Raw genomic sequence first — 16,760 nt, 5'->3', positions numbered from 1 at the left:
ACGTGGACTTAATTACATAGAATTAATCAATCACTGCCATGGCATTCTGACTCTTACTCTCATTATGACCTAAAGGTTAATCTAGGGAAGTGTTGGGAATTTTGTGACCTGTGGTGTGGGATGTATGTGCACAGCACACCCCGTGGAACCTTCTGATAACACAAAATTGGGATGGAAAACTAAGCAGTTTTTCCAGTCCTGCCAGGCTAAATAAAAGTTCTGACTGGAGCAGAGACAAGACTTGGTTCCACCTGGATGGTGCTGGGATGAACACTGTTACTCCCAGGCACAAAGCTCAGCATACAAGGAGTGTTTCTTTAGTATCTGAGAGAGTGTGCACAGCTCCGGACACTGATCCCTGGGAACTGTTACTCAGGCTGCACACATCTGACAAAGAGAAGGGTTACAGGGAGAATTAGGGCACAAACAGCTGTCCTGGGAAAGGGGACCCTAAGTTCCAACTGGTGAAAACTGTAAGAGGAGTAGCAGAAGGAAGGGGCATAAGGCAGGGGCATGGCGGAAACAAGGACAGATCTGTATGATCTCACCACAGATGTATTCAAGCAGGTGAATTAGGGCTTTTTCAGATCCTTCTCACTCCTCCATGGCTCACTCCAGATTCTGCAGCTCAGGTCACCTGTGTTTTCCTATTGTCTCTTCTCTCCACATTCCTCTTTTTGCTCTCCAGTACTTCCACTTTTTCCCTCTGGCATTTTTCTAAACTAGCTGCTCCCTGGCTCTATCCTGCCAGGCTATCTTTCTGCTCTGCCCTCCCTCCTTTAACCATGCCTTGCTGTGATGCTCTTGGCAGTGCTGAGGCAGCTGGGGGAAGACATCAGTGCTGCTTATTGAACTAACTGTAGTTGCTCTCCAAGGCCAGCGTTCCCTTCCACTCCTGGGCCTGGAGTGTGCCCGCGGTCTGCGCTGCCAAGGACCAGCTCCGTGGGGTCCCAGTCATCATTTTACAAACTGTGTGTACAAATGTGTAATAAACCAGTCTCTGAACCTTGGCTGGTGCCCACAAGCATCCCCATTTAATAATGAGTTCGGGATTTAGCCCACGAAAACACTTATTTGAATCCAATAGTAGTGAAAACATAACTAGCAGTTTGGGTTTGGAGCGATTTATAAATGCATTTAAAATACAGATGTGGTGGGAAAAGTGTGGGGTTTTCATCCTCATCTATTACAAGTGCTTCTTTTCTACATTTCCACTGTATCCTGGCTTAGTTTCATTTCTGCTTTAAGATGATCAGCCAACATGTATTTTAGTAAATACAACCAGCTAGTGCTGACTGCAGAGACTCAATGCGTGGACATTTTATGTGAATGACAGCAGAATTTGTGTATGGAACATGAACAGGAAAGAAATTTTTGGAGAGAAAGCGTGGGGCAAACTGAAAGTGCAAAAATGTAAGGTGGTCTGGTTAACAACAGTGATTAAAAACCAACAGGAAAATTAACTCCGCTAAAGTTTTCTTCTAGCGATACCGTAGGAAAACTCTGATCTGAAAATATGTAGGTTTAAGGTAAATTAAAAATAACTCTATGGAGGAGGTCTGGAGATGTGTCCCTTGTTGCCTGGCAGGTCTTACCTTCTTACGCACCTGTTGCTCTTTGGCCGAGTGAGCCTTCACGTGCTTGCGCAGGGAGCTGGGGTCGGTGTAGCGCTTGGAGCAGCCGGGGATCTGGCAGGCGTAGGGTTTCTGTGCATGGGAGGGAAGAGGAGAGAGGTCATGTCCCTCTGCATGCCCACAGCCAGCTCAGGGTGCTCAAGGACGGCCGGTTCGGGGACACAGAGTGTTTGCCAGCCCTGACGCTGCACCCCCTGCAAGCACCGAGAGCACCTGACACACCTGGAGTGTTGGATGTACATCACTGGGCTGAGGTAAATGCTAGCGAGGTGTAACTGGAGAGGTTTTGAGAGCATTATTTTTTTTCCCCTAGCCTTTACAGTACACAAAATTATGATGAGATCACCCAGTATAATTATAAAGATGGAAGCTCAGGGTTTGAGTTCTGATTTACACAGTTTTTACAACTGCTGGGCACTGGTGAGACACCATGAATCCCAAGCTCAGTTCTGGGCCCCTGTGAGAACCCACTCTTATATGCCTCCTTAAGGTAAAGAAGCCCTTAAGGGTGGGTCGTCACAGCCCTCACTACAGGAATGACATTGAGGTGCTAGGGCCAGTCCAGAGAAGGGCAGTGGAGCTGGGGAAGGGTCTGTAGCACAAGTGTGATGAGGAGCGGCTGAGGGAGCTGGGGGGGCTCAGTCTGGAGAAAAGGAGGCTTGGGGGGACTGTCTCGCTCCCTACAACTCCCTGACAGGAGGGTGGAGCCAGGTGGGGATCAGGCTCTGCTCCTTTGTTACAAGCCAACAGGAAACTTTCTCAAGTTGCACCAGAGGAGGTTTAGATTGGAGATAAGGAACAATTTCTTCATCAAAAGGGTGGTCAGGCACTGGAACAGGCTGCTCAGGGAAATGGTGGCATCACCATCCCTGGAGTGTTCAAAAGCTGCGTGGATGTGGCACTAGGGGACATGGTTTAGTGGTGGACACAGTGGTGCTGGGGTAACCACTTGACTCAAAGATCTTAGAGGCCTTTTCCAATCTCAGTGATTCTGTGGTTATATGATATGCAGCAGAACAAAACTTAGGGCACAGCACATGTTCGGTTTCCTTCATACTTTGTTTCTCTTTTGAATAACAACAGAAATGTTGTTATTTTTGTAACTCCTAACCAAACAACCTGCATCAAACATTAACATGTGAGCAAATCAATACAGAAAGAAAAATCCACTCTTGTTGATTTTGTTGGGAGGACCTTTCCATCTTGTTTTGGCATGTGGCAGAGCTTGTCACTTTTATGTGGCACAGTATCAGCACTATCTCCTGGGAAAACCACCTGAGTCTGAACAGGCAGTTCCAGTCCTCTCTTCTCATAGGAAAATAAAAGAAAATAAATAAATGAGGATGCTCTAATTTAGCCGCTGATTCTGGAGTCCCAATGACTGAAATCCTCAAAAAATTCTTCTCTTAGCTCTGCCTACTCCCAACAAAGGGAACACTATCTCTGGGTTACAAACTCCAAATGAAGGTGCAATTGTCAAGGTGAGCAAAGGTACTTCAGCACTTTTTATTAAATACCCACTGACTTAGGTGCCAGTGCTGCATGGCACAGCTCATGGAGCTTTAAAGTTGAATGGAACATTCTTTTTTCATCTGTTTTCTTGCCTCACCTATCAACACTACCTCAGCCTTCTCACTAGGACTAGTAAATCCTGCTGGTGTCTTCTCAAAGGCAGAAAACTGGTTTGCCATGACCTCAGTGTCACATTCTTTAATTCCCCCGGTTTCAGAAAGAGGATGCACAGAAGAGAAAAAAACCAACTGGATTTGAGAGAAGTGGCTGTGAGGTCCTTTAAACCAGTCGCTCTGCTCCTGGAGGAGTGCTGACATGCCCTTTCTACCAACAAGGACAGACAGGTCCCCTTTTTTCTTCTCCTGCCCAGGAGAAGGATCTACTCCAGATGATTTAGTAGAGATTCAATCAAACTAGGGTAAACCAGTAAGTAAAATGATTTACAGATCCTCCTTTTGGAGAAGATAAATGATGGAGTGACCTACACTGGGAAGCTTTAAAACCAATTCCAAATGCACTCAATAAGGAATAAGCAGCCTATATAAACCCCCTTTCTTTATAAGTACCTCCAGAGAATAAGTATTGCTGCTCTGTCCAGCCAGCAGGAAATTTCTGAAGGAATAATAGAATCATTCACCAACTCATGACCTTACAGGCTAACACAGCACCTACCCAGAAAGTTACAGGGCAAAGGAGATTTATTGAGAGTGTCTGGAACACAGAGAACTGACACCTGAGGAAAAACTATGGAAAACTTTAACAAATCCCTTAGCAGAAAACCCAGCAGAGTATTTTTCAAATCACTGATGTCATTCAAATTAGCGATAAAATCATTCAACTCAGTGATAGGGAAACTAGATGAAAATCTGACTGCCCTTCCAAAGGTTCATGGCTGTTTGCTCTGACATTCCAGGCAGTTGTTTTGTGCAGCCCTTGAAGCAGCACCATCCTGTAGCTCTCCTATTTTTCACATTCACGTAAGCACAAAATACACTGAGCTAAACCACAGGGCTTAATTGAAGCAGGTAAGTGGAAGTTAGTTACTGTGTGCAGGACTACAGAAACAGTTTTAAAGAACCTGCAATGGAATAGCATGGAAGATATTTTTAGATATTTAAGAAAGTTAGTAGAAAATGATTACTGTACCTTTTTCCTGATTTATGAGCATTTCAGATAATAAGAACAGAGATAAAGGGAGAAGAAAAGAAAATAGAAAGTTAAGACATTTGTCTTCAATATTACACAGATAACACATACAAAGAATTTTTGCTCATTTTAGTAACCACTTAAGTTCTCTCTCAAAGCTAATAAATGGTATTCCATTTGTGACTTTGGCTATTAAAATGATATCTATTAGGTTCAAGCAGCTATATTTAAAAACTGCACTCAGTTTACTATATCCACTTTCAAAAGAGATGCATTTTAGAACTAATTACAAATTCAAATCTCTCAGGTTGACTTTCAAATAAATTTGTTTTTGTAAGTGTGTTATTGTAAGTGTGCTTTGGTTTGGAAAATGTGACTGACTCGCTTCTCTTACTTGTTTGTTTTTGCAAGGCATAATGTACATTAGACATTCCTTAATGCTGCACTGTCTGAAATGTGTAACTGCTTAAAAAGTAAATATCAATTAAACTCAAAAGTTCTGCCCCATAAACACTTGGCCAAACGTTAAACCATATATTCACTTCTTTGAAAAAGACAAAGGAACAACTCTGTTTTTCTTTACAAGCTTTATGCTGAGGATTTGACTCATCTGCAAAGCTGCCTCATTACTTTCTTTCCCTATAATAGGGTGATTTCATTTTAGTTGAAGCCCAAGACACTGTACAGAATAAAAGAATTTGTTTCTCACAGTTAATTCTGATGGTGGGTACTTAACAAATTTCGTATAGTTATAAGACAGATGTATTTTCGCTTTTACAAAATTACTGTCCAAAACTGAGGTGCATGTACCTTCCACTGAGAGGTCTGACCTGCTTTTGCATTCATTCAGAACATTCACTGAAGCAACACGGGACAGGAAGCGAGACAATGACACACATTTGGTGCAGAAGCAGTGACTCAGCTTTCACTCACGTTATACCTTATTGTGCTGCTGCCCCTCTTACTGGAACAGGAACAATAGGAGAGCTTGCTGAGTAACTTAGTCCTGCGTAACTTACTCCTCAGCATGAGTAACACACACGAATTTGCCTGTGATCAAGGCTTTTTCATTTCTCAAAGCACATGCAGTTCAAAACAAAATACTATTGCTTATAGCTGAATTTCCTAAGACTCTCCTCATGAAAAGGCACAGTCCCCCTCCAGTTGCAGAACCAATTGTGCACAAGGACCACTGGAAAGCTCTGTGCAAGTCCCAGTATGAAATCATGCTTACGGTATCCAGGTGTGTCCGCTGATGCTTTGCCCGGTCGCTGGAGTTGCTGAAAGCTTTCTGGCAGCCAGGATGCTGACACAGGTATGGCTTCTCCCCAGTATGACTCCGGAGGTGAATCTTGAGGTTCTCAAGCCTAGAAAATGCCTTGTTGCACCCTTCAAACTAAAAAACATCATAAAAAAAATTGCTGTAAAGTACTATTAAATAAACCATGTGCAGCCACAATGAGAACAGTGTAAGATCCAAGTTGGATGTGCAATAAATCAACCAACGTTCAAACATCTGTTGAAATTTATGGATGAAACACAACATATTGTGCTGCTCATTTAATCTGTCACCGAAGACATGGTGTGTAGCTCAGTAATAATACAAGGGTTATAAATATCTCACATGTTCTGTCTGAAGTACCAAACGCTTAAAGACACAGTGTCAGAACAGAAAATTTAAAGAAAAGAACAAGTATTCTGATGAGTCCTCTGAGATGTTAATTGGCACAGGAGCCACTGTGGGCAATAACAATTAGCTGCTACAGACAGAGAGCAAGAGAAGCTATTTGTGGTGGGTTAGAACCTGGTTTCCGGTGTCTGAAATACAATACACTGGAGCTGATGAGCACAGACGATTACAGGAAGGCCTGATCTATTTGAAGATCAATCCAAAGGAACTCTGCTGTTATTCTGCACCCTTTTCTTTACTAGCTCTATCATTCAGAGCTGTTCTCTGCATTTATACAACCAGTAACCTGAGCAATTCTGACTTCTTAAGCACCCGTTTCATTAGGGAGCTCAGTAATGAAACACTGTATAGCGCTCATAACAAAAGTCACTGTTTCAAATTAAATCTGAATAAATAAATAAGTAAAATTTCCAGCTACTAGCAGGCCAAGGGAAGGGTGTTTTGCCTTGCTCACTGCTAAGTTTCAGTGTTACAGACAACAGGCAATTGCAGTGGAGGCACTGTCCCTAGGATGGGCTTTGGGAACTCCCTCAGGTGAGCACAAATACTTGTGTGTGCACATTCACACACCTGCAAACCCATAAAATGCACTCAGATACTTACACACAGGGAACAAATACATGCACAAGACTTGTGTGATGGGATGCATTACTTTGCCCACTCAGCTTCAAGGCACTGCAGATCTTCTGGTGTCTTATGCAGATAAAAACCTTCATATCAATGCTAACATTCTGAAAGAAGGTAGGTGTATCGTCATAGAGCAGTTTGGGTTGGAAAGGACCTTAAAGATCACCCAGTTCCACCCCTGCCATGGGCAGGGACACTGTCCACTAGACCAGGTTGCTCCGATTCGTGTCCAACCTGGCCTTGAACGCTTCCAGGGATGGGGCATCCACAACCTCTCTGGGCAGCCCGTTCTAACCACTATTTCTGTAAGCCATAGTTTTTTATACGATTCTTGCTCAAGAAGAGTAAAATCCAGACTCTCACAAAATTAGCAAGTGCTTTGTCACTTCCCTCTGCTGAGTCAAGATTTTGTTCAGCAGCTTTCCAGGAACCCATGGCTCCTCAGATGGCACCACAGAAATCACCACTTTGCCAGTCCTATTTGTCACACACACACCTCTTACACACATCAGTGCATGCAGCCTCCTGACTGTTGTGTATCCAGCACTGCAGGTAGAAGGCTGGGAAGGAAGACTGGATGCAGATGGAACCTCGAAGACACTGTAACCTGGAGGTGCCTCATCTCCCTGTGCCTGCCAAAGGCAATTTAAACTACTGGTGGAAAAAGGTCCACCACAGCCTTCTCAGACCAGTGTGTTTTTTAAGTACCTCAACACAGTGACCAAAGTGATCCAGATTCCCTAGCCAGCACTTCATTTTTCAGGCTGTGTCCTGCCATGGGATGCAGATCAGCTCTGCACACTACAAACTGAACACACCAATGCGCTCCAACACACAGGCACACCCACAGAGGGGTTCCTGGAAAATCTCTGCCTTTCCCAGCCACTCACACATGACAGGATCACTATGGCTTTTACTGCCCTACATGTTTTACTGCCCTGGCCAGATATTTAATCAGTCTGAATGGCATATTGGGTCTGTGTGTCCAGACAACTATCTGATATGTATATATTATGTCTTTTCCCATCACAGCTATCGAGATAGATCCACAGAGTCACCTGGAGACATGCAGTCTATGTCTTCAAAAGTTTTGTTTGGCCACAACTCCCTCCCTGAACACTTGAGCTGGTGCACGGAGGCGGGGGAGTTTGGAAGTGACCAAGCCCCAAGGCTTCAAAAGAAACAAGCTATCTTCTTAATCATCTCTAAAAATCTGACAAGGATTCAGAACGGAGCAATCTGAAATGCTCGAATATGCTGAAGTCTATGACAAATAAAGCAGAGTTCAGCAAAATCATAGCACCCAGATTTTCAAGGAGGCAGGGTTGGCAAAGGTTAGGTTGGAGAAACAGGAAGAAAATCAATGGAAAAGGAGTGGGGGCAAGAACCTTGCTGGGAAGTGGTGAGAAGAGGAGAAGGTGAAGATGAAAGGCCTGAAAAGGGGGAGAAAAGCAGCTGGTGCAAAGAGCTGAGAAGGGTGGGGCTGAGAGAATCCACTCAGAGCTGCAAGAAGGTCTCCATTTCAAAGGACTCCAGGAAATACTATTTCACCTCCTTTATTTCCTGCTGGATCTGCTGACTGTATCCCTTGCAGTTTTTCCCTGAAGGACACAGCTTCCCTGAAGGGGAGGTGTCTTAACTGTACACTTGCACAGAACAAGATAACTTCAACTGGGCTGCTGTTGTTAGGATGACTTTGTAAGGTAATTCTTGGGTTTCACTGCTTTTCACCAACTCTTTTAACCCTTCCACCTATTCTTGCTACTTGGAGTGTAGTGTATATTTATATATACACTAAATAAAACTACTCCTGGAGAAACTGGTGCTCATTCCTTTTTTCAAATAACCCCCAGGAACATTCAGCCATCCCACAAGTGCCTCAGCTTCAACTACAAAGAACAAATGTTCAGTTCTGAAAGGGCTTTAGGATGGTAAGAGCCATTTTATCAACCGAGAAGGCCACTTATGGTATCTCCCAGACATCTGGCCCCAATCTGTCACTGCTTAATCCTACAATCTTAAACATTTTGTGGACATTTGATGCCTGGGATAACTGTAACAAACACTGCATGATCCTCAAAAGTCTGTAAATGTCAACAGAGCTCTTAAATAAGTTCATCAATAAAAATAATAATTATATTGCAATTACTACTTTTGTCTTTATTGTGAATCATTCATGTGTTTCAGACACTGTTATGCTGCACACATCCGAGCACAGACACAAAACAATGCCACATGATTACAGGAAGAGCACGAGGCATTACTGGATTTTATAACTACTGCTGCTTTCAGAATAGGGCTTCTACTAGGAAAAAATACCTTGTAGAAATTTATGGGACTAAATTAGTTCCCTACCACATGGAAATATATGTTATCTTTATTTTACAGTAAAATATCACTGCTGCAGTCTCATGCATTTAAAAGACATAGTTATGAAAACGCTGAACTATCTCACAGTGATCTAAACACATCACAATCTTCCTAACAAAACAATTTAATCTAATAACTGTAATTGCTTAAAATGTTTTTTCTTTGCTTCCAGATTATACTTTGAATGCACCTGAGAATGCTGCCATGCAGAAATAACAGTGTGTTCCCAAGAGGGTTTATATTATCAAATGTTTATCATTTTTATAAGCATATTTAATCACAGTCATGTCTAGAATATCTGTCAGTGGTACAGATCAGAAGAAATAAACTATAAACTAACCAGCTCAGACCATGGGGTGAAGCAATAACTGACATTTTCTTAGGAAATGAGTTATGACTGAAAAAGAGAAGCCTTCACAGTTGTAGTGCTAAATAGGTCCAGTGTGCCATTAGAGCAAGCTCATTAATATACACCTCTGCTCTCCACTGCAAGATCAGTTAAACAAGCTGCCTTTTATTTATAGACCTAAAAGGGAAAGAGTAGGTCATATTGGCTGCTGACATCTCAGACAGCCTACAGATGGAAAACCCAAAACATTTCATTCCAAAGCATTCCATGCTATCAATAGGAAATCTGATGTCTGGTCAAAACATCCCCAAGCCTTACGAACATTGTGAAATGTTCTTTCTTCCCAACTGATTACAAAATTGGGAAAATTTTATTGAAAAACATGTTATGAGAAAAAGGACCCTGTGAGGCTGAGCATCCCTTCTGGAGGGGAGGAAACAGTCAGACCACTCTTTAAATAGCATCATGGTTTCACAGCACACTGAGGCAAATGTCGGGGCCTTGTGGGGCTCCAAACTGTAACTGAAGTCAGGATCTTAAACACTTGAGTTGTTCCACCCAACACCAGCACCTAAATATCTGTTTTGGTGCTTTGTCTTTTCTAGCTAACTCCTTATTAGATTAATGTTTAATTTGCTGTTGTAGCTACAATGTAAAGCCCTCATCCTGCAAACAGTTGAGCACGAGTAATATGACTCATTTATTAAACTCAACAGAACTAGTTGTGTATGTTAAAAGCAACCCATAGGAATGAGCTCTCCACATCCTAAAGAATCCCAATTCATTTAGCCAGATTCAAATTTACAATTTAAATTGTCAGAACTTGCTTTTTTTCCCCTTTGTGGTAAGAATAAAATGGAAGATACCTGTAACAGAAAAGGACCTGCCAATTTCTGGGTTTGGTTTTATTTTTAAAGCCTGAACAATTTATGTTTGCAAAGTGACACCTCCACATGCTATTTCATTTGAATCCTGGGGAAAATTGTTTGTACTTTTTATTATTTGTCTTTTAAAAAAGCATTCAGGGCTTTTGCCAGACTGTTGTACAGTTGCTGGTGTGTAAGAGAAGAAAAGGTAAAAAGGTTCAGAACAGGAAAAAGAAGAACCCAGAAAAGTAAGCCACAGTATAAATGCAACACATCCTTCACATTGTGGGACTTTAGGGCAATTACAGCCAACCATTTGACATCAACACACAGTACACCAGTAGCCCGGGTTTTTTTGTGCTGTTAGACATGTTGTACACTTCCCAATTAACATGAAACTGGGAAATAGGAATACACTGAAAACCCTGGAGGAGGGGTTTGATCGACACGCGCCACAGAATTCAACAAGACTTTATAAAGGCTGTCTCTTTAATTTCAATTTTATGGATTTTATGAGCCCCCAATACTCCTGAACCCCCTCTGGCAGTATCAGCAATTAGGGGTGCACAAGGAATGCAGACCTGGCCCACACAGGACATAACAACAGGCTTATTTAAGTCATGAGTCACCAGCTCTGATCCTACACACGAGGTGATTTCCACACACAGAGTTCTCTGACTGCAGAACCAACCACCTGCCTGCCAACATCCCCTGAATGGGGTGAACGTAGGTTGAACCACTGAAATATTCACAGATTTATTTCTTCTAGTGCCAGTCAGGCCCTTCGGGGAGCAAGCTGAGCTTTTCCATACGTTTTCCAGCAAAACACAAAATATCTGGGAAACTGTCAGAGCATCCTATCCTTTTCACAAGATCCCATTGCTACTATTAAAACCCTTTTTAGTAATCCTTCTTTAATCAAGCAGAAGGATAAACATTTGTCAAAACAGAGGTACTTGCATTTATTTGCTGCAACATATGAGAATGAACGAGGAAAGTCGGGATATCTTATTATCAGCAGCATGACAGCCACAGATTTTGCCATAAGGTTTTGCTAAATATGTCATTTGGAAAGCAAACAATTTTCTGAAACCTCATTACAGTTGGACTGAATGCAGCATTATGGTTTGCAGGCAAAAATAACATTACATGAGGCAACATTTTAAGGAACAAAATGCAAAATTCATAGGGTCATGTAATGAGCAAAGAAGACACCCCATGTCAGCCCCTTTAGTTCCTCAGATGTAACTGGGAAACTATTCTTTATTTGGGATTTTTTGAATAGCTTACAAGCTATTTGAAATTAAAGGACAACACACAATCCAAGATTTTCTGCTCTAATATCTGAAGCCAGATCTGCTTGTTTGGGGGACAAAATTAAGACTGAACAAAATCAATTAAAAACCCTCTCCAGCTGTGCCAGAAAAGAACCACAAATAAATTAAAAATGCTTCCCTCCAGTACTATTAGATTATTTAAACAAAAAATATAGTTTCCTACATGTACTTCAAAAACGTGTTCCTCTGGATCAGCAAGTCATTGCCTTTCTTCACTTTCCAAGGAAACATTTCCATTCCAGTTTGCATCTAACATCACCTATTTACACCTATTTCAGCTGAAACCTAAATGAAATTCTGTCCTACACCCCTGCCTACATCTTTGTATTCTGGTCCCTATTTTAGCCACATTAATTTAAAAATTAATCTATAATAGATATTGATTAGTTTATAAATTAATGAATAATAAAGAAAGAATGCAGCCTCAGAACAAAGGCAGAATACATTATGGTTGATGTGGACTAACCAGTTGGGGTAAAAAAAATAAAAATAAAAAAAAATAAGAGAAAAAAAAGAAGAAAAATATAAAGAGACAGCAACAGCAAGAAGGAAAAAAAAGTAATTACAAAAAAGAAAAAACATCTACCTCAAAACTTATGGCTGATTAGCATAGCGTAGCATCTTAAAAGGCCAAAATACCACATGTGTGGCATGTTACAAAAGAAGATTAAAATAAAGGAAAAAATAATTCAGAGAACCATGAAGTCTCAAAACATCTGGAGTTTTATAGTAACAAGGAGGAAAAAAATCAAAAACATAATTGAAAAAAGTCCACTGCGATATATTATTGTACAATGAAGCTTAATGGAATTGAAAGGAGGAGAGATGAAAAGGCAAAATAAGGGGGGGAAGAAATAAAAGAAACAAGAAAAAGCATTTATATTTTAAAGATGTCACTGAGGGTTTTTATCCCAGTTATTAAAAATTACACACTCTGCTTCTGTGAGCTGTCCCTGTAATGTGCTGAGCGCTCTCTTTCAGCAGAGGACATTCATCCATGCTGGGGAGCTCAGCAACCCTTTTGTGCCCAGTGCAGGGCACTTTCCTGATTCTGGGAGAGACATCTGCACAGAGGATGGCAGAGAAGCTGCCTGCCCTGGTATACATTCTGAATCCAATGGGAGATTTGAAGAGGCAGGACAAACATGTAAATTAAAAATGGTTGCTAAAAACAATGCACACATTCAGGAATTAAGCAAACAATCTTTAGTTGTTCTACTGGTATAAGACACTAAAATCAACTGTAATTGAAATATTCTGAATCTATTCACTAACAAACATTTATATGGAAAAGAAAAATGAAAAACTTCCCTCTTTATTTCATATTTTTCATGAACCAGTAAAGGACGAAAAAGATCCACACATAGTCCAGGCTGCCTTTTGTAACAGACCAACAGCATGTCTAGGAACAAGATGGGTTTTATCAACACACCACAGGCAGGGCATTCCGGGATAGGTCTGTGCTCCGTCTGTCCCCAGACACAGGAAGATTTGGGACCAGAGTGAGCCAAACCCTGTGTGTCACAAATACGGTGTCATCTGGCAACAGTGAGTGTCCATCCTAACTTCCCACTCATCCCCCTGACTACTAGCTTTTTTCAATCCTGGAAAACCCAGCTCCCAACTTTGTCAAGACCAATAAATAAATAAGTTTTACAGTCGGAACTCGTCACATGTCATCACAGCTTACAGAGTGGCTCCTGTCCTTGGCAGATCAAACAGAGGAGGATCCTGTGGATGAAATCTGATCTACAGTTGGAAATCACTGTCTCCAGCTGACTAAACTAGCCCCCTACATCCAAGCTCTCTCTTAGGAAAGATGAAAAATAGCACCGAGGTAACTCTCCACCCATCTGTGTGCGGGGTTTTTGTTGCAAATACAACTTTTTGTAGGTGGTTCAACACAAATCATTAGTTTTTCTCACTGATTGTGTTTCATGGAGCATGTAGCTTTATTCCTGGGGTTTTCTCCCATTTTAGATGGGGGGATTTTTTTTGTCTTAAGACCTACTGTCCTTCTCATACTCTACCTGTGCTCATTTCCACAAGCACATAATGGAGCTTTTATCTCCAGTTGTAACTTCTAAAGATCAGATCCCTGCAAATTGACAAGCTGCATGAAATTGTCAACACTGGATTAATCTTCACACCTGATAAGAAGATACATATTTTTCCAAGGTTCTTCTTGGCAAGGGAGTAGACAACTCAGTGGGATTTTCCATGCTCAGACAGGCTCCTGCTCTTTTCTGTGCCATGCCGGGCCAATCTGATTATCCCTAAGTGAAGACTGGGGTTCAACCTGTAATTCAAGGCTAAAATGATTATGCCTGACACTTCCTCATGTGTAAAGCTGAGCTCTGGCAAAGAGCCTCTGAAGAGCTGCTGGTGAACCACTGGGAAAGAGAGACTGTGATGTGATGGGAGCTTGTTGTCACTGCAGGGTTGGGGACGTTATCCTGCTTTCCCTCGTGCCCTGGCTGTGGAGCAGAATCCCAAGGGACGTGGTTCCCTCCTTCACCCACAGACCCGCTCCAGGCACAGTATAACAGAATCCCACAGGGTGACTTGACACAGAGCTAGAGGGTAACAACATGGAGAGGGATAATCTCTTTCTGATAGAACACTCTCTCGCTCTTCCTACAAATAAGGAACTTATCCTCACTTTATCCCATGTCATTACTTTTAGCCTTGCAGTGTTTGCATTTTGCCTTGCTTGGCCACGTTCACTACATGAAGGAAAATCTGAGAGATTTATTCCTAGAAAAATGTTCCTAGAAAAAGACATCACCTGTTTTAAAGGGAGTTAGTTTTCTGGCCTTGCCTAAATCAAATCAGTGCCTAGGTTTGGTCAGGTACTGCACTGTCGTAAGGGCCGTGTTTCAGAGACAGGGAACACAGTTCTGTTGCTGCCCTTTGTAAATGACTGCTGTGCTCCACCTGAGCTCTAGCAATGGTCCATATCTAAGCTCCTTCCCTCAGATAAATCCAGTATAATGGGATGCCCTCTGTTAGAGTCTGAGCTGCTCCTGTCACCTCACACTTCCATGCACCAAGTGCTTCAAGAGGTACAGTGGCTGATGCACTCCAACCTGGGAAGTGATTATATTGGATGTTAAATCAAGATTTTGCTAACAAACACCACCAAGTCTATTGCTGCTCTTCACCCATGGGGATTTACACCCCAGCATGTTGGACTGGTGTGGGTGGTTCTGCTCTCCACCAAACCATGCTCTAGGTTTAAGTGCTGGAGCTCCTTCTAAAGCCTGTGGTGAAGAGGAAGATGAGCTCTGCTGAAGAGCAGCCGGCGTGGCAGCAGTGCCAGGTCCCTCCATTCTCTACAGCACTGTGGGATCCTTTGGATAAAAGGCAGTATAGCAATGTTCTTTTCTGAATAGCACTTAATGTTTTCCCACAGTCTTATTGTTTACAGGGAGTTTAGCAAGTCGCTTCACTAATTTAAAATAGATTGTATCCCACATGGGTGGATAACAATAACACATATTGGTGAATCATATGGCTTTCAAATGATATATATGAAAAAGAAGTGCTACACATATTGTCTGAAATTTTACTGTGTGAAACCACAGCACTTAGCTCCCTACCAGCTGTGTCAACAATTCATTGTAATAAACTAATACAATTGTAGAATAACAGCAAGGTTAGTTCTGAAAAAGCTAAGCTTGAAAAAGAGGTGCAAAAAGAAGATCTAAATGAATACAGATGAACATGATTTCAGGTGGGAATAACCTGCCTTGAAAATGATGTGACCTCCTGGAATTTAGATTCCATTGTATAGGTTGCAGTCTAAAAGCATAAGAGGAAAAGGGATTATATGGATAAGAATGATTTTTAAAAGGGAAGAACAATAGGTTTAGGTATCTGAGGAATCTGGTGTATTACACTTAGACTGTACAACCACTGCAAATCACCCCACCTTTCTACAAACTACCTACGCTGGGACAGCTTTAAAATGAAAGAAGAATAAGAATCTTCCCTGGACTTTGTTCCAAGGTCCAGACCAGCCTCCCATCCACGCCGACTCCGCTTTACACACATGACGTAGCTCCGAGGACGCTGCCAAAGGACATTCCTGACATACTTGACCAATAGCAGCCCATGGACAGGAATGGCTGAATGAGCCAGGCTCAAACAACAAAGGTTTCGTATTGAGCTGTCTCAAACAATTTTTAATATGCTGCTAAATAAATATGAAAATAACTGAATAAAAGAAATTTTCTAAGATAATATTTTTGAGGGGAAACTGGAAAGGGAACTCAACGGAAATAGGTTTTAAATTGAAATGTTGAACTGCAGCCCAGAAATGACAAGAAAATTAAATCTCTTTTCTTCCTGAACCCCAATAAAAACAGTCTTAAACACTCTCGGTAGACCACAGTTTTGGAAGAAATGAAATTATGTTATTGTCATGCATGATTATCCAACATTTAGAAGGTATCTCCAAGATTTTCCTGAGAGTTATACCTCCATCCCAGAACCTAGCAGGAAACCACAATCACTTCTGTACCTTACGTGAAGGACTTTGAAATGAAAGTGCCTCAAAATCAAATATAAGCAGCTTTCAACATGTGCATTTAATCTGCCTAGGTTAAGAAACACCCTGTGGCCACCACACTAAAGAACTGAAAACGTAAATTGAAGAAATTATATCCATATGATTAAGTAAGATTCTTAAAGAGAAACATGTTGTTAAGTACTTCATTCAGAATAAAATGAAATGCAGTAAAATAGAAGCTATTTGGAATAAATCACTGACGCACATGCTTTCTATGCAAAATGGCAACGTTCAGCTCGGAGTGGACATCTGGAGCAAATTAGCATTATGTTGAGAATAATATAAAATTAAAACATTTAGTTTCAGCTTCTAAAATTAAATATAAAATCAGAGACCAATGTTGTGTTGGACAGCTCGCCTTGTGACTGATAGCAAGAGTTTATTTTGTTTTTCAAGTTGTTTATGCCTCCTATCACTGTTCTTGGAGCCCTGACGCTCCCAGATCCCATCTCTGCAGAAAGCACCAGGCACAAGAGTTGTGTCCTGAAATGTGCTGCTGAGTCCTGTGCTAAGGGTTCAGAATGAGGAGTCTGAGGCAAGCGTGGGCCAGAGCAGATTGGGTAAATCAAGCAGAATGACCCAAAACTACAGGCAGAACTCAGGCCACACCCCAACCAAACCTCCCCGGGTTTCATTTTTACATCTGCATGCTGAAT

General features: G+C 41.6%; 1 protein-coding gene across 1 annotated transcript in view; it reads right to left on the bottom strand.

Moving 5' to 3' along the window:
* GLIS1 (GLIS family zinc finger 1) overlaps positions 1-16,760 on the bottom strand; it is a 181,713-nt gene that overhangs the window by 28,331 nt on the left and 136,622 nt on the right. The window contains exons 4-5 of the mRNA XM_008925189.3: positions 5,527-5,688; positions 1,596-1,706 (exon numbers count right to left, since the gene is read on the bottom strand). Of these exons, the coding sequence (XP_008923437.3) occupies positions 1,596-1,706; positions 5,527-5,688 (273 nt within the window). The remainder of the gene's footprint in view (positions 1-1,595; positions 1,707-5,526; positions 5,689-16,760) is intronic.

This window comes from Manacus vitellinus, unplaced genomic scaffold (genome assembly GCF_001715985.3).
Source record: "Manacus vitellinus isolate BGI_N305 unplaced genomic scaffold, ASM171598v3 scaffold_21_pilon, whole genome shotgun sequence".
Taxonomy (NCBI): domain Eukaryota; kingdom Metazoa; phylum Chordata; class Aves; order Passeriformes; family Pipridae; genus Manacus; species Manacus vitellinus.
The sequence above is the reverse complement of the archived record's forward strand: the minus strand, read 5'-3'. Positions and strand labels throughout refer to the sequence as shown.